At 45.6% G+C, this 21,694-nt stretch overlaps 1 protein-coding gene across 1 annotated transcript in view; it reads left to right on the top strand.

The window, feature by feature from the left end:
* IL1RAPL2 (interleukin 1 receptor accessory protein like 2) overlaps positions 1 to 21,694 on the top strand; it is a 672,443-nt gene that overhangs the window by 334,928 nt on the left and 315,821 nt on the right. The window contains exon 3 of the mRNA XM_006127932.4: positions 12,372 to 12,645. Within this exon, the coding sequence (XP_006127994.2) occupies positions 12,372 to 12,645 (274 nt within the window). The remainder of the gene's footprint in view (positions 1 to 12,371; positions 12,646 to 21,694) is intronic.

Raw genomic sequence — 21,694 nt, 5'->3', positions numbered from 1 at the left:
TCAACCAGCCTTTCTGGGCCTGGATTGCCTGGCAGGACGATCTCACTTAATGTGAACACTTGCATGTGTGAAATTGAAGTGCCCTTTTTCGGAGCACCTCGCCATTGAAATGGTGCAGCTTTTGTGCTGTTTGAAACTCACAATGCTTTGTACCAGTCAGACTCGGTTCCCCTAGGTTATGGGTCAGAAGCACACGCAAAGGGGGTGAGTACGGATGAACGTGAAGCTTTAGGAATAAGGACTGGGTGGGGTTTTTTTTTTTTTGCTTTTTATTTGTACATCACCCAGGCCCGCCGAGAGGGGAGGGGGACTAAAGGGGCAATTCCCCTGAGCCTGGTCATTCAAAGGGGCCTGACTGTTGTCGCTGCTACTGCAGTAGCCGGAAGCCTGGTCCCCTTGAGAGCCAGAGCGCCACTCCACACGGCTTTGAGGGCGGGAGAGCTGTGAGAGCTGGGCGGGACTGCCCTTGGCCCCGCCCCTTCTGCCCTTGGCCCCGCCCCTTCTGAGGATGCAGAACCAGCCCCTCCCCTGCCATCCCCCAGGGCCTGTGGTGGCCATCGATCCCACTGACAACAATACTACTACTATGTGATCACTTGTATTCAATTTTAAACTCCAAGAGGTTGTGAAAAAAATTCACCCATCTCTAATCATAGCAAAGGGGTTTTGGGTTTTTTCCCCCTCAGAAGTGCTGAAGGTGGATCTCTGAAAATCCACCTCTCTCGTGGACACGTTTTTTCCATATATTGTATTTGTGCCCTTTTCTGTTAAAATGTAAGTTAAGCTGAGAATTAGTCAGAATGAAAGCCAATATTTATATCATTGAAATAAAAATAACATCCAACTGTAGCTCATTAAATCATGTCTCCTCTGCGCTGCCCGGATTTCGATTTGTTTCCTCCTCTTCTCCTCACGGCTTGACATGTCTGGACCAGCACCTCTCCTGCTGGCAAAGGCAGAGCTCTTAAGTGCCACCAGGGAAGCCTTTTGTTATCACTCTTTCTCTCCTCCCAGCGACCGGTAATTTCACTGATGGCAGCTGTGATTGCTGTTACTCCACAAAGGGGCCTGGAGGGTTATTCTCACGCTGTACAACCTGAGTTCCGTAGTGCACCGAATGCTTTCACTTCTGTCGCATCTTCTGCAGCCCTGGGACCGGTCACTTCTCTTCTCTCTTTGCCTTCCCATCTTTGGTCTGCAGGTCACCCTCACAATGCGTGAAATCACTATTTGTGGTTCCGCACATTCACAGGGGTCTCCTGTCCTGGCCTAGCAAGGGGCAGCAGTGGTCGGGTGCCACGGGGAACTCACAGTGGATCCTGGCCCCCACCGTGAGTCCCCTGTGGCTGCCCTGAGCCACGGTATTCCCAGCAGCTCCTGGAAGCTGCGGTGAGTTCCCTGTGGTTTCCTGCATCCGCAGTGAGTTCCTCGTGACTGCGCAGAGCCACAGTGAGTTCCTTGTGGCTGCCTGGAGCCACATTGAATTCCTCATGGCTGCCCAGAGCCACAATGAGTTCCTTATTGCTGCCCAGACCCACAATGAGTTCCTCATGGCTGCCTGGAGCCATGTTGACTTCCTTGTGGCTGCCCAGAGCCACGGTGAATTCCTTATTGCTGCCCAGAGCCACAGTGAGTTCCTCGTGGCTACCCAGAGCCACGGTGAGTTCCTTATTGCTGCCCAAAGCCGCGATGAGTTCCTTGTGGCTGCCCAGAGCGGCAGTGAGTTCCTTGTGGCTTTCCGGAGCCTCAGTGTGTTCCTCGTGGCTCACGGCCGCTGCAGTGACTTCAGAAGCCACAGGGAACTCATCAGTCTTTGAGGCAGGAATAACATCTCTCTATGTATCTATCCAGGCCTGTCACAGGGTGGCACCCACCTCTCAAAAGCACCAACTCCCTTGTTCAGGTGTGTGCCCGCACCTCTTTCAGTCTGTGGTAATCCTTTTGGGCAATTCTAGTGACTCGGCCGAGTCACACACAGCCTGTGTGGGGCACAACTGTACTAGACCCTTCCTGGGGTATTAGTCTAGCAAAGTCTTTAAGCGCTGCTGGCCCCGGTAGGGGGCTGTGACCCCAGGGCTTCTTCCTGGCCACTCTTCTTCCATTTGAGTCTTTTCTGTCCCCAGCACTCCAGCTGGCCCTCTTAACAGCTCAGATCTCCTTCCGGGGAGGGTGCCGGGGGACGGCGGCGGGGAGAAGGATATCACTGTCCAATTGTAGGTCACGTCCTCTGTGGCTTAGTGGGGGAATCTGTCCCACCCGCTACTCTGCTTCCCATGTGCTGCCATGTCTCTAACTAAACTTCTTTAGATTCCCTGGCTCTCTCCCCGGGAACCCTTCGCAGGGGGCTGGACTTGATGACTCCCGAGATCCCTTCCAGCTCTGGGATTCTAGGATTCCCCTTGCCACAGGGCACACAGTAAGTCCTAGCAGCCTGTTCCCACTTGCTCCCTGGTCCCTACCAGAAGTTGCTCTGTCATTCTGTGGCTCCCTTTAGCCAGCCAGGAGCACCATCTGCACTCCTCTGGCCTCTGGCTCTGCAGCTTCCTTCTGAGTGGTGGCTTGGCTGCCTTCTAAGGAGTCTTCCTTGGCCTTTTGGCAGGGCTGGCATGGACTAGGACAACCCCCACTCCAGGCCACACCCCAGCCATGCCTCTATCCGCTCCTGCACCATCCCCTCCAACATCCACTGTACCCCTGCCCCTGAGTGACCCAGGGCATTACTGGCACCCGCAGCGGAGGTCCCCCCTCCACCCCACTACACTCCCGAGCCTGGCCTCCAGCCATGTTTCCTGGGAGAGCAGAGTGGGTTGGGGCCGGATCACTCTGCTTCCCACTCATGTGGTGAAATGGAGCAACCCGGCTGGGAGCTGGCAGAGCAAAGCAGGCTGGAGCTGGGCTGCTCTGTTTCCGACGGCTGCCACCACCACTGGTGAGTGCGCAGGGTGGGCCTGACACGAGCTCTGATGCCAGTCTCCCTGGTAAGCCCCCAGGCCACTCTGTGGGCCCTCCAAACTGCGAGGCCCCAGGTGGCTGGCCTACACCATCCAATGATTCCTCTTGGAGGACTTAGCTCCATGGCTCCTTTCTAGGACAGGGCGTGGTAGGATCCTCAGGCCCCCAGCTCACCATCACAAGCTCTGGACAAAATGGCTCCCATTCTTGGCTAGAGGCCTCAGACTCTGTGTGTGTATTTACAGCTAGTAAATATAAATATTACTTTTATTTCAGAGTAACATTGTTCTTATGAAATAATTATAGTCAAACATGTCCTGGTTTTGTCTGCCCTGCCCGCGTGTGTGAGCAACAACTCATTTAGTAAATTAGCTAGTTCGTTCCTTTTTATTTTTAGTGTGCGCGAGTTTAAAATTAGATTTCAAATAACTAGGTAGACAGTCGTGGATAAGAATCCCCTGGTATAAATTGCTCTGCATGACAGGACCTTACAAAAATGATTACAGGCAGATTCACAATGCAAAAATTATTTATATGACAGGCAGGAGAAAGACAAATTACTCAGAGACTCTGTACATGCTCTTCTGTAATTGCTCATAAATTATTATGGTTCATGTTAAAATGCACCCAGACTCCCTAGACCACTAGGTATATTTAAAATAACAATCATGTTAAATTACTGGAAAATGGAGGAAATTCTAGACACATTGTAGGATGATTACTAACACAAATATAGGAAGTTGTTGGCAGCAAAGTTCATTTGTAATTCATTGTATGGATTAGAAAGCCTTCTCTTCCACTTCACCATTGAAGGCTTCATCCAGTTCTTGATTACGGGGACAATATTAGGCCCTGTTGATTGGATCTGGGCTGTGAACAATTTCACCAGTGAAGCAATGAAAGCTACAATATTCTGAGGGCTCTAAAGCAGTGTTTCTTAAACTTGTTAAGACCGAGGAACACCAAACAATTTTTTTTTATGAGGAATACCAAGGATTTTTTGTTGAGCAAAAAAAGTGTCGGGGGAAAGTTATTGAGAAAAAAAGTCGCCTGCCCCTTTAAAGGTGGCCATTTTGAACTCTGTTGTTCTCCATGGCACACCTCCAACTGCCTTATAGCACACCAGTGTACTACAGAATACAGTTTAAGAAACACTGATCTAAAGGGTTCATCTGCCAAAAGCCAATGAAAAATAGATGTTGAACTCCGTTAAGCCTCTCTGAAAATCTCAGCTTTAGGAGTGAGGAGATACCCATCTTTACAGTTCTGTTATTCTTCCCCTCATTGTCTCTGTTAGGGTTGCCTGGAAAGCAAAAACTCCATGTTGAAGTTTCTAAATTAGTTTTTGTTTTACAGCAGATTGAAAACGAATCCTTTCAAAATTCTGTGTGGGAAAAAAATGAAAGTAGGGGAGAAAAAGAGAGTCAGACAGATGCTCATCCATCCCAGGATAGCCAATAACTGATTCAGAGCAAGAACTTGAATTGAGTTTCCCATATCCCAAGTGTGTGCCTTGCCCACCAGACTCTTAGTTATTCTGGCTTGAGTCTGACTTCTCAATTACATCCTGAATCCCGGAATGTCTTGTTGAAACTGGTTTGTTTCTGTGAAAAGTTTGGCTTATGACGAGTCAGCATTTTTCAGTTAAAAATCCCTGTTCAGCTCTAATCTTCATCCACCGATTGCATTTGGTCATAACGCTAGATCACGAGTTCTCTGGGACATGGGTTTCCCAGTGTTTTGCTCCTTTCTACAGGCCCTATCAGGATGAGATCCTGATCCTTTCCTAGGGCTCCTAGATCCTACTGCAAAATTAATAGAGCACAATTCAGCGATGGGCGACCTCGGCTCGTGAGTGGGTCACATGAGCAGCCCTCCTTCCTCTCAATGGAGGATTGTCATAATCCAAATGGTCTCCTGGGATAGATCAGTTTTGCCAACTATGCTTCCATACCTAGAATTTGTGGGGGGGTGTCGACTGAACCATAACAGCGCTGTGATTGGATACAGAGGGAGCGCAGGGCTCTCACAGTCAGCATTGTGTGCAATCCGCATGCACCTCAGCCTACATGTCCTCGCTTCCCATGTGTGTCACTTTAGTAATATTGGTAGAGGAAAAAAACGCTACGCAGATGGAAACCAGTGGAATCTGGCAATCCTGCACGTGGGCAACGGTAACAAAATGTCTTGCGGGCAACATATTAAATCCCCAAGGGCCACATGTAGCCCCTGGCTTGCAGGTTGCTCACTGCTGATATAGTTCAACAGAGTTGATGTAACAATTAGTGTACCTCTTTCTATCTAAAGCAGGTAAACTATTCATCATCATCAATCATCATCAACCACCACCACCACCATGGGCTCAGCGTCCGTTGGTGTCCGATGCCTCCCTCACTATTTTCTTCCATCTTTCCCTGTCCAGTGCGGAGTGGCTTCGTTTCTGTAGACTAACTCCACACCAATCTACTATATCATCTCAATCTACTATATCATCTACTATATCATTCTCTGTGGGGTCTGCCTCTCCTATTCGGACCATCCATTATGCCGAATACCAGGGTCTTAACTTTTCGCTCGCTGTTCATTCTGCAGATATGCCCAAATAGCTGTAACTTCCGTTGTATACCCTTCTGCAGTAGGTTCTCTTTTGGCTGTATCTTTCTATATAATTCCTCGTTGGTGACCTTCTGCATCCATCCTATTCTCAGACTCTTTTTATAACAACTCCTCTCAAATGCCAATATCCTTCTCTTCGAATCTTTCATTATCACCCATGTCTCACATCCGTACAACATGCTGCTAAATATACACATTTTCAAGATGCTCAACTTCATTCCTAAGCTAATCACTTTACTTTTCCAGATCTTATCCATCACCTTCAAACTCGCTCTTGCTTTTCTATTCTAGTCGCTATTTCCTTCTTACAGTTAGATCATATGTCATGTTGCTCCCAAAAGACGTGAACTTCTCTACGTTCTCTAGTCTGATTCCATCTGCACTGATCTTCCTTCCTATTTCCTTATCTCCAAATACCATTGTCTTTGTTTTATTGATATTCATAATCAGTCCATACCGCTTCCCTTCCTCATTTCGCACCTGCACCGTTCTCGCTAACTTCTCTTCATGGTGGAGTTTGGTAAACTAATGCCCTCAATTAATTGCTAGTACATCTTGTATGGAGCTTCTTTTATCCATTTGGTCATAAAGGATACCACACGGTCCTACTGCCATTGAAGTTGATGGGGAAACTTCCAGTTGATTTTACTGAGAGCAGGATCAGAGCCTTAAATTTTTCTGGTTTTGGCTTGCTTTTGTTATGCTTAAATGGCTTATGTTCGTTTGTTCCTGAGTAGTTAAGAAAATGTGTGTGTGTATAAATTAGGGCTCACTACCCAGTTCTGGAAGAGCCAGGAAAGGACACAGAAATGAAATTTATTTTATTATTTAAGAGATGATATAAGAGCATCATCTACCTGAGAGAGAATCTGGAATAATAGCTTGTGCCTTTCATCTCTCTCTGACTTCCTTTCCCTGAGTTGGTGCATGTGGAAAATGGACTTAAATCCGATCTAAGCTCCAACCAGCCAACACAGACTAGTGAAGGGCACAGGATATTACAATGGGAAGTGGAAGAAATTGATATGACTCATGGAAACGGACAGACATTGACTCTCTCCTTCTCCTGTCCACAAGTGTTTCCCTGTTTAAAGGAAACCGGAAAAAGCTATTCAACTGACACTCCAAACCAGACACACCTTTCCCACCTCTATTTTTCTTGCCAGAGACTGGTCCACCTAGAAGCTGGAAATGGTGTAGCAGACCAAGTGATCTGTAAAAGACACTCACCTTAAACCAATGGTGGAGAGTCTGGTTTTGGCCGGTGATCAACAATATAGGAGGCAGCCTCTCTACCAGGAAACGAGGCCGGACTATGGGTCTCTTGAGCCAACAGAAATGCACCCGTCTCTGTGGAACATGCAATCCACCCACAGCCGCTTCAGCTCCCCAGCAGGCACTGGAGAATCAGTCAAGAGCTAGATTGTGATCAGCCCTAATGAGACCCGGTATAATTCAGGGTTATTATTTTATGAATGGAAACTAGGACGGTACTGCGAGCATAGTTTGTAGTTTGGGTGCACGTCACTGGTCCCCCGTGGAAGGTAATATGCAGCATTTGTTGTGCTTTCAGGACACTCCCACTGCTCTGAATGCTCTGATATTTCAACAAACTCTCTTTGGGTATGTCTACACTACCCTCCTAATTCGAAATAGGAGGGTAATGTAGGCATACCACAATTGCAAATGAAGCCTGGGATTTGAATTTCCCGGGCTTCATTTGCCTAAGTGGGGCTCTGCCATTTTTAAATCCCCGCTCGTTCGAACCCTGTGCCGCGCGGCTTCACGCGGCACGAACTAGGTAGTTCGAACTAGGCTTCCTAGTTCGAACTACCGTTACTCCTCATTCCACGAGGAGTAAAGGTAGTTCGAACTAGGAAGCCTAGTTCGAACTACCTAGTTCGTGCCGCGTGTAGCTGCGCGGCACAGGGTTCGAACGAGCGGGGATTTAAAAATGGCGGAGCCCCGCTTATGCAAATGAAGCCCGGGAAATTCAAATCCCGGGCTTCATTTGCAATTGCGGTATGCCTACATTACCCTCCTATTTCGAATTAGGAGGGTAGTGTAGACATACCCTTTGTTGTACTGCAAATGCCTAAAAAATCACCCGCACAGAAAGTTTATCATTGACTTAAATAAGCTTTCAATGAGGCCCTTAGTAAGAAGCAGTAGCTTGTGGGGTAGTAAAGAATGCACACCAGGTACATTTACTATACAGTACAGTTGCCTCTCCTGGCTTTATTTTAATGTCTTTTTTTTTTCTCCTCACCACCATGAACGTCCCCTCCCCCCCAGTGGAAACAAGCCCAACATGAATGAAGGCAAATGCAGTTCTTGAGAACCGAGTCTCAAACTCGGCCTTAGCAGCGCCAGTTATTTCTGATGCCTGCTTTTGAGAATGCGCTGAAGTAATCTAAAAACGCCTACCCTTCCGTGACCGACATCACAGCACAGGACAAATTCCAGCCACACATACACCGACACATCCTGACCTAGATTTTAGCCTCCCCAGCTACAAAAGAGGAAGCATCCCCGATGATACTTTTTAACAAGAGGAAAAAATAGTCAGGGGGGAAAAGTCATCTTCTGTTTGATTAGTCTTTCTTCGATAATTAAGATTTAGTCCATGCTCCCTGCGAGATTATTTTTTTAAATGTCATCAAATGTTAGAAGCCCTATTATAAATCATTACCTCATTTTCAGTCAGTTCTTGACATCTCTCTGCTCTCCATAATTAACATGTCATGGAATGCCCCTTTAAGCTAGTTGGCTATGAAGCTGAGAAAATGAACGGAACCCCTCCCCCCCCCACATATGTGCAGGAACAATGGCCTGGCTTGTCACAAGCACAAACCTCTCTCCTGCCACTGCTGCAGCTGAGGGCCGAGTAGTCTGCAGGTGTGTTCTTTGTTGTATTTGGATACAAGGAAGGAAAAAGGACTCTAGTGTTTCTCAAAGTAGTCTGGCAACTGGCTCTGAGAGAGCTGCTACCAGGCCGCTCCCGTTGATTTACTTACTGGCTCCGCCTCCACAGAGCCTCGTGGCTCCTATTGGCTGCGTGCGCTTCACCGTTTGAAGCCAAGAGAAGCCACAGGAAGTAGCATTACCCAGGCTGTTGTCCCACAGAGTCTCTGGATTATTATACTGGTGTAGCTGAGTGTCAGTCAGTCGTCTTCTCTTGTACTTGACAACAAACTACCACTTGACTTTATAATGCCTTTCACGCATACTGCATTATTCTAATGTGCTTTGCAGAGTCAAACTAACCTCAAACTCCAGGTTACAATAATCATAGAGGGAGTGGAAAATAACAGAGGAAAATATGCCTCCGAGGGAAATGGGAAAATAGATGAATTGATAAAGCGGAGATAAAGGATGCTTAATGTCGGTCTGAGTTGTACAGCGAGGACACGGAAGTGCTAAAAGACAAGATAAAAATAATTGAAAATGTGTTGATAGAAACAGCAAAAAAAATCCTTCGAAATTCAGCTTCTGAACCTGCATTTTCAGATTTGGATGAGGTTCTCTTCCTAATACTTTCCAAATCAGGGCTACTCAACACGTGGCCGCATGCAGCCCGTGGTCTGTTTGTTTGCAGCCTGCAGTGTGGTTTGGGTTTATGTGGGGCTCAACACGCAGCCCACGGGTAGGAGCCAAAACAAAAAAGTAGTCAATATAATAATCTTCTGTTGACATACATTTTAGTAGTTAAATTCCTGGACTGCCATTGCTCCTTAAAAGTGTGGATGTACGGATGGAAATTGGGTAAATATTGCATTTTATTAATATCAGCAGAACTGACTTAAATGGGACCTGTGTGTTGTGTAGTCTTGCCTTAATCTTTGTATTCATGCACGTCAGTGTGAAAGAAGCTATTTGCATATATTTGCATGTATATGCAACCACACTTAAGTTGCGGCCCTTGGCATGTGCTGTGAGTATCATTGTGGCCTCTGGGGCTTCCAAAGTTGAGTAGCCCTGCTTTAAATTATGGTTCTGCCCTATGAAACTGCATAAAAATGGGAGCTTCTTACTCACCTGATAGGCTTTCTGTGTGTATTCAGAGTCATAACTGTCTATTAGTTTTAAAACACAACGAGTAGTCCTATAGCACCTAGAAGCTACCAGAAATATATAGAATCACGAGCTTTTGTGGGTAAAACCCACTTCACCAGATGAGTTAAACTCATGAAAGCTCATCATGATCCTTTATATTTATGTTAGTCTCAGGGGGTGTGTCTAGACTGCAGGGTTTTGTGACAAAAGTGGACTTTTGTCAACAAAACTATACCTGCGTCCACACTGCCTTTGAGTTATGTCGACATAACGTCGACAAAACTCAGCAGTTTTGTCGACATATGTAAACCTCATTCTATGAGGAATAACGCCTTTTGTTGACAGAGTTCTGTCAATAGAAGACATTATTGCATCTACGCTGTCCTTTGTGTCCACACTGTTATGTCGACAAAGCAGCTTGCTTTGTTGACAGAACTGGCTGTAGTCTAGACGCTCTTTGTCAACAGAAGCTTTGTCGACAGTATCTGTCTACAAAACTTCTGTCGACAAAACCCTGTAGTCTAGACGTACCCTAAGGGTATGTCTAGACTACATGCCTCTGCCGACAGAGGCGTGTAAAATAGGCTACCCAACATAGTTAATGAAGCGGGGATTTAAATATCCCCAGCTTCATTCAAATAAAAATGGCCGCCGCACTGTGCTGGCTCAACTGATTGTCAGCACAGTGCGTGAGTCAAGACACGGATCGGTCGACAGGGGAAGCCTTTGTTGACCGCTCCTGTAAACCTCGATTCATGAGGTATTCTGTCTGATAAAGAAAAAACCGGACATGTAAAATGTCCGGTATTTTCTGTTTTTCTTGGATGGAAGGCCGGTGGAGACATTCTTCCCCTGCCACGTCTGGTGGAGGCGGGGAGAGCAAGAAGCACGGGATTCTTAAAGGCGCAGCAACTTTTTTGTTCTGTGGGTTTGGTTTGAGTTTTTTTGCTCAACAATTTTTGTCTTTTTTTTTTCTCAACCAAGTTTTTTTCCTGCTGTGTTTGGGAATTTTGGTGAAAGCATCCGGCAAGCCTAATCCCTGGTGTAAGCACAGTGAAGACAATGGAATTACATTGTGCATAAATTTGATCCAGTGTACCTAGGGTAGCATTAAGCAGCAATTTGAGGATGGCTGTGCCCTTGCAAAGTCCTGTTTATAGTAGTTAGCCCCTATGCAACCGTTTGCTGGATTTGGACTTGAATAGTTCCCGATAATAAAGAAGACTTGTAATGAAAGAGCTTGAGAAGCAACAGTAAATTGTATTTTCTGGGTGAATTATCAAAGTGATGGAGTCTGGAAAGCCAGTTAAAAGAAGTTTTAACCAAAGAACGCAACCTGACACCAAAAGAGCCCTATTAAGTATGATTGCTTGGCACAGCATCCAGTAAATGTATCCCACTGCATGAGACACATACAGGCATCTTAATCAGTGCCTGCAAACAGCCTTGGGTCGTTGTCTTCAAAGTAAAATTATAAATGATGTGGCTTGTCGCATCTCATCTTTAGTTTAGATGTAACTTGGAGTGTGCGCTCCGCTCCAGCCCTGAGAGCATTAGCAAGGTACTGGGAGGCCAGTGAGGTCCCTGGGCAGGCCCGTATTCAGGAATTTCGGGGGGGGGGAGGGAGGTGAGCCGTGGGAGGGGCTGTTGTCTGTCCCACCCCCATGGTTCAGCCCTGCCCCATGCCTCGCTCCTGGGAGAGGGGGAGGGGAGAAATCATCCCCAGCCTTCTCCCTGCCCACCAGAGCATGGGGGAGGGAGGCTGGTGCAATGTGTCGCCCCAGCCTCTCTCACACACACACACACACACACACACACACACACACACACACACACACACACACACACACCTGCCTGGTATCACCTCAGACAAGAAGCCTGTCTGGAGAAGGGCCACCCCAGCTCTCTACAGCCAGGGAGCTGAGAACAGATGGTAGCTATAGGGGAAGGACGTTACAGTCACTCTGAGTTGAAGGAGGGTGCCAGGGAGAAGGAGGAAATCCAGGAGGAAAGTGAGTCCGGGGATCCTGCCCTGAAGTAAGAGACTAGGAGGGAATGAAGTAGCCACAAGGAGTAGAAAAACCTCCGTTGGCCAGAAGAAAGGAAGGATAGAAAGGATGCAACCCAGGGAAACAGCCGAAGGACGGGGACTGAGAAGACCTAGGCTTCTGGTTACAGGGTCACTGGGCGGGAGCCTGATACGATGGGTTCCTCTCCCAGCCACAGGTGTAGAAGCCCAGAGACCAGAACCAGAGCTGAATACAGCCTGGAGACAGCGTGAGCTCTAAGGAGGAGGAAGCTATAAAAACAGGGTGACTGCAAAGTTCACAGGGTAGCGGAAGAAGCACCTTGTGCCAGTAACAGACCGTTAGAAGAGGTGCCTAGGGGAGGTTTACAGGGTGGGTTGCAATCAGATGCTGACATGCATTTTCTCTAATTACACAGCTCTCAACTGGTTTTTCAGGTCAAGTGGCTAAAGTAAGAACACTTGTTATTTATAAAAGAGCTAGCATCTGGATAGAATGGGATAGAGCTAAAAATGCACTCTCCAAATCACATTGTTTTGTTTTTACAGAAAACTCAAATCTATTGAAAACCTTCCGTTGCGGTTAATTGCGACAGATGATTGACAGTGGCTTAAAAATAAAGATTTTTTTAAAAATTGATCTACTGCATATCACAGGTTGCCTCTCTCTACCTTGAAAACTATCTCTGTATTAATATTTGTTTTATTGTTTTCCTTTCAGTTGATGGTTGCATTGACTGGTCAGTGGATCTCAAGACATACATGGCTTTGGCAGGTGAACCAGTCCGAGTGAAATGTGCCCTTTTCTACAGCTATATCAGGACTAATTATAGCATGGCCCAAAGCACAGGTCTTAGGCTTATGTGGTACAAAAACAAAGGAGATTTAGAAGAACCCATTATATTTTCAGAAGTTAGGATGAGCAAGGATGAAGATTCGATATGGTTTCATTCGGCTGAGTTGGAAGACAGTGGATTCTACACATGTGTTTTAAGGTGGGTATTGTTAAAATATAACAGTTTATTTCTATAATGTGTCTTATTTAAGGCAGCGCTTAAAGTCAGCTATTTCAGGAATGAATGTTGGTACCTATTACTATATACCCGCTATCTTTCTTTTCCTCTTTGTTTTTCAGATTATTGCATTGTCTTGAAATTACAATTTCTCAAATAAGTGTGATTATACCAATAGCTATGGTTAAGTGTCTTCACTTCCCTCAATGAGACCTATTTTCAAAGCTTTCCAAGTGACCCCTACACGGGGAAAAAAAAGTGGCAGCTCAGTTCTCCAGATTTAAACCAAAACCAAACGTCTTCATCAGATAACGCTGTCTGGCAAATCAAGAGCTATCCCTTAGAAGTGACGGCAACCCCACATACTTTTATGTATTGCTTAGCAGCTCATGACCTGCTCTGCATGGCTCAGACAGGATGGGAACCGGGCAGTCCAAGGGCGGTTTGGTTTCGACACGTGTCTGTTCTAGAGTGCAGCAAGAGATGCTCGTGGAAAGTTGCGTGTGTCTCCGGAGGTCTGGATTCCGCACGGCACGTAAGCGTGCGCTCACCTGCTAATCAAGGGGGACCTCACCAGGCATTCTGAGTTGCGCGTGTTTTTAAAAGCGTTTGCTGAGGAGGGCTGGTTTGCTGATTGGGGGCCTTCCCTTGCACAGCGGCGTGTGTCTTATACATCTGTTTCTAGGCTTCCGCAGCGGGTCTCATAGGCCAAAGGAGGCTGAGCCTCCCCACCCAGCCAGGTGTGGCCCTGCCCACGTTTCATCTTCGGCCCCTCTCCTGCTTCCCGCTCAGCAGGCGGCTCCTCTTCCATGCCATCATGGCACTTCAGGCCCCTCCTGCCTTGCTGTGGCTATGCTGCCTGCCTTTTCTCCCTCAGGCGGGGGGGGGGGGCTGGGGCCATGCTTCCCAGCCTCATCCCCCTCCCCCGGTCCTCTAGTGAGCGTGCTGGTCTGGGCCTACTGGTAATAATGGGGAATCTGGCAGAGGGCAGGGGCCAGCAACCACAGTAGGGGCTGGGCTCTGGTTGGCATGGAAGCGGCTAAGTCTCGGGTGGATAGGGCACAGCTGAGGTACTATTGCCCAAGTCTCCGCCCGCGTTTATAGGGCACACTAGCCAGACGCTTGGATGTTTTTAAGATGCATAAATGTTCCTTTTGCTGATTCTGCTCTGAAATACAAAGGAGTCGGCGAACACTGTGGGGCTACATCTACACTGGCCAGTCTTGTACAAGAACATACGCAAACGAGCCACCATTTTGCGCAAGGGGCTTTTGTGCAAAATGGCGGCTCATTAAGTATGCAAACGCGGTGCTGTGATATTCATCGCCACGCCTCATTTGCGTATGGTCTTGTGCAAGACTGGCCAGTGTAGACACAGCCTGGGTGTTTTGTTTTGTTTTTTAAACATTGCACTGTGCTCGCTCCAAAGGCAGACCAATAGAAATGCCTCTGGTCCATGCGGCGGAGGGGTCGCTGCCTCTCAGGTCCTCTGCTGCCTTGGAGGTGCTCAGCAGAATCTTTCTGTTCAAGATGAACAACTGGTGGCCGATTGGAAAATGTCCGTTGAAGCTTTTTTCGATGGATTGGATTGGAAAAGGTTCAGAAAAGGGCAACAAAAATGGTGAGGGGTTTGGAATGGGTCCCATATGAAGAGAGATTAAAAAGACTTGGACCTTCCAGTTTAGGAAAGAGGAGATTGACGGGGGATATGATAGAAATCTATAAAATCATGACTAGTATGGGAAAAGTGACTAAGGAAAAGTTATTTATTTATTCCTACAATATAAGAACTAGGGGTCACCAAACAAAATTAATAGGCAGCAGGTTTAAAACAAACAAAAGGAAGTTTTTCTTCATGCAGCGCACAGTTAACCAGTGGAACTCCTTGCCAGAGGATGTGGTGAAGGCTAGGACTTTAACAGGGTTCAAAAAAGATCTAGATAGATTCACGGAGGTTAGGTCCATCAATGGCTATTAGCCAGGATGTGTATGAATGGTGTCCCTAGCCTCTGTTTGTCTGGAAATGGGTGACAGGGGAGGGATCACATGAGGATTACCTGTTGTGTTCCCTCCCTCTGGGGCCCCTGGTATTGTCCACTGTCATCAGACGGGATACTGGGCTAGATGGATCAATGGTCTGACCCAGTCTGGCCATTCTTATGTTCCTATGATGCTTGGGATGTCAACAAAATAGAGATGTTGGTAGAAGGTGTCTGCTTTCCATAGGAAAACTGGAATTTTAAACAGAATATTATTTTTTAAAGAAAACCCTGCAACATACATCAGGAATGAAACATCAAGGAATAAACCAAAGGGTTGATCCTACAGAAGTCTTATTTGCACTGGTAGTCCCACAAAAGTTACCCACATGAATAAGAATTATTTCTATGAGAACAGGTTTGCAGGCTCAGACATCACATGATTGAAGCTAATGCTCAAGTGGTGCACTTTCCCAAAGACGTTGGTAATCATAGCTTGAGTTTGTTTAGTTAGCAGGACAGGGGGCAACCTGCTGTGATGGTTACAGGGGAAGATGTAGATAGTGAAGACAGATCGGCTCAGCTGATGTGTAATAGAAAGTCTGTGAACATGAGTTAATTTGTCGTCAGCAGGAGCTAGACATGTTACGTTCCCATTTACCATAGAGAAGAACAAGAATCGTGCATTTCCCTTTTGGCTATTTTTGTGGTGGTGGAGGTGTAGCCAACCCTCCCAAAATGTGACCTCCCTTTTCCCTCAGCACGTAGGCCAATCAGCCTGTTGGATCAGAACAACGAAGTTTTGTCACAAAGACAAGTCGAACTTGACTTCACTACTGACCAAAAATGTAGATGGTACCATGGGCTTTCGTGGGCACAACCCACTTCTTCAGATGAATGGAGCGTACATCTATACAAGCGACATCATCACAGGACCTAATTACATCAGCGGCTCATATAATTGCACATCCTCTAATGGGATCTACACCATCAAGTACCAGCAGTGCCCCTCTGCCATGTGTATTGGCTAAACTGGACAGCCTCGACAACAAAGGATTAATGGACACAAATGAGATATTCGAAATGGCAACACACAGAAATCTGCTGGGGAACATTTCAGCTTCCCCGGGCACTCACAAATGGATCTAAAAGTGACACTACTATTACAAAGCAATTTCAAAAACCAGCTGGAGAGAGAAACTGTGGAACTTGCCTTCATTTGCAAATTTGACACATTTAATCAAGATTTGAGCAAAGACATGAACTGGATGGGCTGCTACATTCAACACCTGAATGACATCAAAAGCTTAAGTATCGGTCACTTAGAGCCCGCTCTGTTAGCCTCATTTAGCACAGGCACTCTAATTGACAAGATTTTTTTCCTTCCCCACGCCCTCTTTTTCTGCTGTTTATTTGTACCTCTGGACCCTTTGCTCCATTCCTCTGAAGAAGATGGCTGTGCCCATGAAAGCTCATGGTACCATCTACATTTTTTGTTAGTCTCTAAAGTGCTGCAGGAACATTTGTGATATTTTAAGTTTTTGCAATTGCAGACTAACACGGCTACCTCTGTGAGACTTCAGTAGGGCAGTGGTCACCAACCAGTCGATCGGGATCTACGGGTAGATCTTGGAGCGTTTGACAAGAGATCCTGACTGATTTGGCTGGGAGGCTGTCAAGTGCTGGCCCTTTTATTTGCCTGTCTCAGCACTACTGTGCAGCTCCTGCCTTCAGCCTCGGAGCTGCCCACCTCCCTCCACAGAGCGGGGTGGGGAGCAGGGATAGAGGAAGTTTGCTGGCTGCTTTTGGGAGTGGTGCCAGGCTAGAGTAGAGGTGAGCCTGCCTTAGTCCCCTGCACCACCACCCAGAAGCCACCTGTGGTAGGTGGTGCCCAGTTGGAATCTGCATTCCAAACCCTGGATCCAGACTCGAACCCTCCTGCACCTCATTTTCCTGTCCCAGGCTCAGCTCAGAACCCCTCCCACACTCCAAATCCGTTAGCCCAAAATCGAAGTCCTCATCCCCCTTCCCTGCATCCCAGCCCTCTGCTCCCATCCTGATAAAAGTGAGTGAGGATGAGGGAGGATGGAGGGAGCAGGGGCTGGGCCTCAGAGAAGGGGCAGGAAGGAGGCGGGGCAAGGGTGTTTGAGAGAGATTCTGGATTGCACTTAAATTCAAAAAGTGATCTCATGCTTAAAAAGGTTGGAGACCCCTGTGCTAGGGGTATGGAAGGGACCAACGTTTACCTTCTCAGTCGAGCTGGCTATGAAGTTGAATGAGAGTCCGTGTCTGAAATTACTCGATAGCAATTCAAAGCCATATTGGTACCCATTGTAGCTTTACACTGTACATGGATTTAGTGAATGTTGGTGCTTATGCTAGTGGCAGAACTGGAAAGAGGCCAGAAACTTGCATAGCTTCAGAATGCAATCTACCAGCATCAGATCAAATAAAGTGGAAGCAAAGCAATAGCGCTAATGGGGATGCCCTGTGGGCATCCCCTCTACTCTGTGGGCATCCCCATTAGCGCTATTGCTTTGCTTCCACTTTATTTGATCTGATGCTGGTAGATTGCATTCTGATGGGGGGGAGGGCCGGTCCCAGGAGACGTTTTGGGATTGTTCCCCAGAGTGGTGATCATGTGACTGATGCCTGCCTTCTTGCTTTCTGCTGCTCCCCTCCACCCTGTCCTGCCGACCAGATCCTCTGGTCTCCCCCCAACACAGAACAGAGTTGGGGTTACCACCCCCTTACAGAGCAATGAAGACACTGAAAAACGATAGCTCATCGTTTCTAGGGTACAGCACCCAGGAAGCCAACCCCCCAAATGGGACAAAACCCCTCAAAATAAATCTATTTTTCTCTGGGTAAAAGTTTTACACAGTGAAAGTTAATCAGGTAAGCTCCCTTTTTCAATGAAAGAGAGAGATGCATAGTAATTGCTCCCTCTCCAATCCCAGTAACAATTCATCTACACTGGGCCTGATAATGAAAACATGTTTGTTTATCAGCTACAAACAGTAGATTTCAGTGGTTGTAAGTGAAAACAGATCGAAGTAAGTTACTACATGAAAATGAAAATGCATTGCTAGTTCTAACTGACTAAGAAACTTATGACATGCAAATTCTTAACCAACACAGCTGTTCTTATTTCAGGCATAATCTTACGAAATCAGAGACAAAGTCTTTTACTCTAATTTGAAACTCCAGCTTTTTAAAAATTCTTTGTATCCTTTTAGAGTACGCCAGACAGTTTCCCTGGCCAGCCAAAGACAAAAGTTATTGCTTCCCATTGCTTAAATAGTCTTTCCTCTGGGGCAGGAAATTTTTTTTACATCCCTGCTTCCATAGAAAATACCAAGTTCCAACTGGATTTTGGTACTAGGTGGTATGGTCACCTGTCTTTCTAGCACCAACTATTGTTTGGGCTTACAGGACAAACAAGGCTGTTTGCAAGTCGTTGAACTGATCACCCAGTCATAAGGCTTCCAGGGCATTAGTAATGGCTCTCATCAGCACATTTAAAACTATAAATAGACTCGCACTTCATATTTCTAACTTCAGAAACAAGAATGATACATGCGCCAAAATAGGCTCTACAGATCCAGCAGTTTGTAACATCAGATTGATAAGTTACATGAGGTAGTTTGTCTAAAGCACCTACCTTTGAGTTCTACATATTTATATTCATAAGTCAATATTCATAAAGCCGGGGGAAACATCTCCGGCTACGTCTAGATTGGCATGATTTTCCGCAAATGCTTTTAACGGCAAAGTTTTTCCATTAAAAGCATTTGCGGAAAAGAACATCTAGATTGGCACGGATGCTTTTGCGCAAAAGCACTTTTTGTGGAAAAGCATCCGGGCCAATCTAGACATGGTTTTGCGCAAGAGAGCCCCGATCGCCATTTTCACCATCGGGGCTTTTTTGCGCAAAACAGTTTTTAGCTGTCTACACTGGCCCTCTTGTGCAAAAGCATTTGCACAAGAGGGCTTTTTCCCGAGAGGGAGCAGCATAGTATTTGCGCAAGAACACTGACAATCTCACATTAGACCGTCAGTGTTCTTGCGCAAATTCAAGTGGCCAGTGTAGACAGCTGGCAAGTTTTTCCACAAAAGTGGCTGATTTTGCGGAAAAACTTGCCAGTCTAGACGCAGCCCTCATGTATATAAGACCATAACATTTTGATGGTTTTGGGGTGTGGACTATCATCCAATTTGGATTAAAGATGAAACCACCAAAAGTAAACGTTTATACTAGGGCAATACACCAAGGCCTCAGTAGAGATTAAGACTCCACTCCTTTGCGCGGACAGCAAATATCGCCCCTGATTCTGCAAAAAGAAATTTATAGGCAGATTCCTCCATCTTGGAACAATTTTTGCATCCTTCAGAGCTGAAGAGAAGAGACCAAGCAAACTGATGATTGTCTTGAATATTCACTTGAAGTCAAACCTATGCTGAATGTGGATCTTTAGCAGCTAAATGGTAACTCTCAAACTTGTGGTGATGCTTTTCTGTCTGTTTATAATGATTTTCCTGGGACTATTAAATGTAAAGATAATGGTTGCCACTAAAAAGTCAACATTTGCCAGCAGATAGCAGAATTATTTGCTGTTGGATGTGGAGAGATGGATGTGGAGAATCCATTATGTGATTCTCAGCAAATCCTGACTTTGTAATGCTACCTATGGAATTAGTATAATCCAAATGACAGAACTATTATTTTTCATGACAGTTGCATTATGGAACAGTTATGTCAAGACACTGAATTACATATTTCAACAGACGCATGCATTTTTCATGTAAGATTGTCAAGACAACTTTACACAGGCAAACATTAGCAAAAACCTTCTGAGCTCAAGTTCTGGGACACACTTTTGCATGGGAGATTTCAGAACACTTTGTTCATTTACATGACAAGTCGTTTTGATAAGAAATGGGCAATTTCTTAAATAAAGAATGTGTTCTCATTTCTAGATAAAGACTGAGACAGACTTTTTGGAAGGCATTACAAACCAAGAATGTCTTCTGTATCAATTGCACAAATTTTCTGCTTAGGCCAAAAGTTTCTTATATAATTACAGATTTCCCCCCCTATTTTAAGTTTTATGTGGGAGTACTATGTTTCACAGAATTTTCTCTTGTAATTATACATAAAAGACCACATTTCTTGCTTGAATGAATTTTATTTTTTCTTCCAAAAATTAGTAATGTAGCCCTGCTTTTGTTTATAAAATTAGAAGTAGCTTAAAATAGCGGAGAAAATAGCAGTAGCAATTTATTTTCATCCCATTTAAAATCAGGTTAAATGTAATCCTCTGTAACATAATGTTATCATGATGGACTGTTCAGGCCACCAACGGTGTGAAAAGTTTTTGAATGAATAAACCTGAAGTTTGATAAGGTTTGTTTTGTTTTTTAGGTGGATGTTTGCATTTTTCAGTCAGTGGTCAGGATCACCTGGTTTGCAAGAACATGAAGATAACAGCTAGTAACAGTAATTCCAGCTGATAATTTTGTAGATACGTTTATAATTTGTTACAAATGTTGCCATTTTATGAACCATCCTACCTGCACTGTAGGGTCAACACAGTGTATGTACAGAAGTACGGTGTACCGCAATGGACAACATCGCGATCTAATCTTGCAAGATCTGTGCTCTACTGCACAGGCCCTGAGCGGGTTTTGGGAAGTACCCAACTCCATCTTTCGAAAGTGTGCCCTGGAGAGAGAAACCTATTATGTTCCAAATACCTGCTTCTGAATACTCCAGATCAAAGTCCTCCTGACCTGTACCAAGGGGAACTAAACATGCTATGATGATGCTAGTTCTGAGCTGCGGCTGTGATGAACTTGTGACCAAAAAGAAAACCCCGGGGGTGGGGTGTTGAAGGTCTGGTCCTGACAAAGCCCGTGTTAGAGGTGAGATTCTGTCTGGTAAGCTTAGTATAGATGTAGGTTCTTTTATTGTTTTCACTGTTTCCTCTGCAATGCATTGTGCCTTAAGAATAAAGTCGGCTTGCATAGGGAATCCAGTGTGGTTCCTTGCACATTATACCACTATAATGCCATTATACCACTTAACTGCCTCACAAGATAGGCAGATGGTCTTGGTAAACTTCTTTGTCCTGGGAATGACGCAGTGAGGGCAGGGTGCAAAGAAGACTAGAAGTACGCTGGTCCGGAGCGAGAGAAATGCATATCCCCACCCAAGGAAGATGGGGCCCAGGTGTACCACTGAAAGGAAATACAAGGGAAGTTGCCCTGAACAGAGATCTAGAAGGTAAAAAATAAATATTTCAATGGTTGGATAAGACTTTACAACTATCACTCCTCCATGTTAATGGTCATTTTCCATTTCAGGTTTTGCAAGCGACCTCAGAACAGGATGTAATAAAATGGAGTTTTTCATTGCAGTGGCTAGGTTATTTTTGTTTGTTTTTTAAGTTTGAAAAAACAACGTCACGTTTTTATATTTTGGTGGTCTTTCCTGGGTTCAAAGGCCAGAAGACACCATTGTGATCACCTAGTCTGACTCCTGTGTTACACAGGTCATAGAACATCCCTGGATAACTCCTAGAGTCGGTCCTCTAGAAAAACATCCAATCTCGATTTAAAAATGGTCAGAGATGGAGACTCCATCAAGACCCTTAGTAAATTTGCACCTTGTTTCCAGGCTGAATTTCTCTTGCTTCCACTTCCAGCCATTGGATCATGTTAGACCTTTTTCTGCTATCTGAAGAGCCCATTAATAAATATTTATTCCATGTGCAGATACTTATAGACTGTAATCAGTTCACCCCTTAACCTTCTCTTAGTTAAGCTAAAAAGATTGAGCACCTTGAGTCTAAAACTACATGGCATCTTTCCTAATCCTTTCATCATGCTTGTGGCTCTTCTCTGAAATCCAAATGGTCAACCTCCTTCTGGAATTGTGGTCACCAGAATGGAATCACGGGATCATAGAATGCTAGAACTGGAAGGGACCTCAAGAGGTCATCAAGTCCCCACAGCAGGACCAAGCACCGTCGAGATCATCCCTGGTAGAT

Source organism: Pelodiscus sinensis, chromosome 13 (assembly GCF_049634645.1).
Source record: "Pelodiscus sinensis isolate JC-2024 chromosome 13, ASM4963464v1, whole genome shotgun sequence".
Taxonomy (NCBI): domain Eukaryota; kingdom Metazoa; phylum Chordata; order Testudines; family Trionychidae; genus Pelodiscus; species Pelodiscus sinensis.
This window is presented reverse-complemented; position numbering and strand designations above follow the sequence as displayed.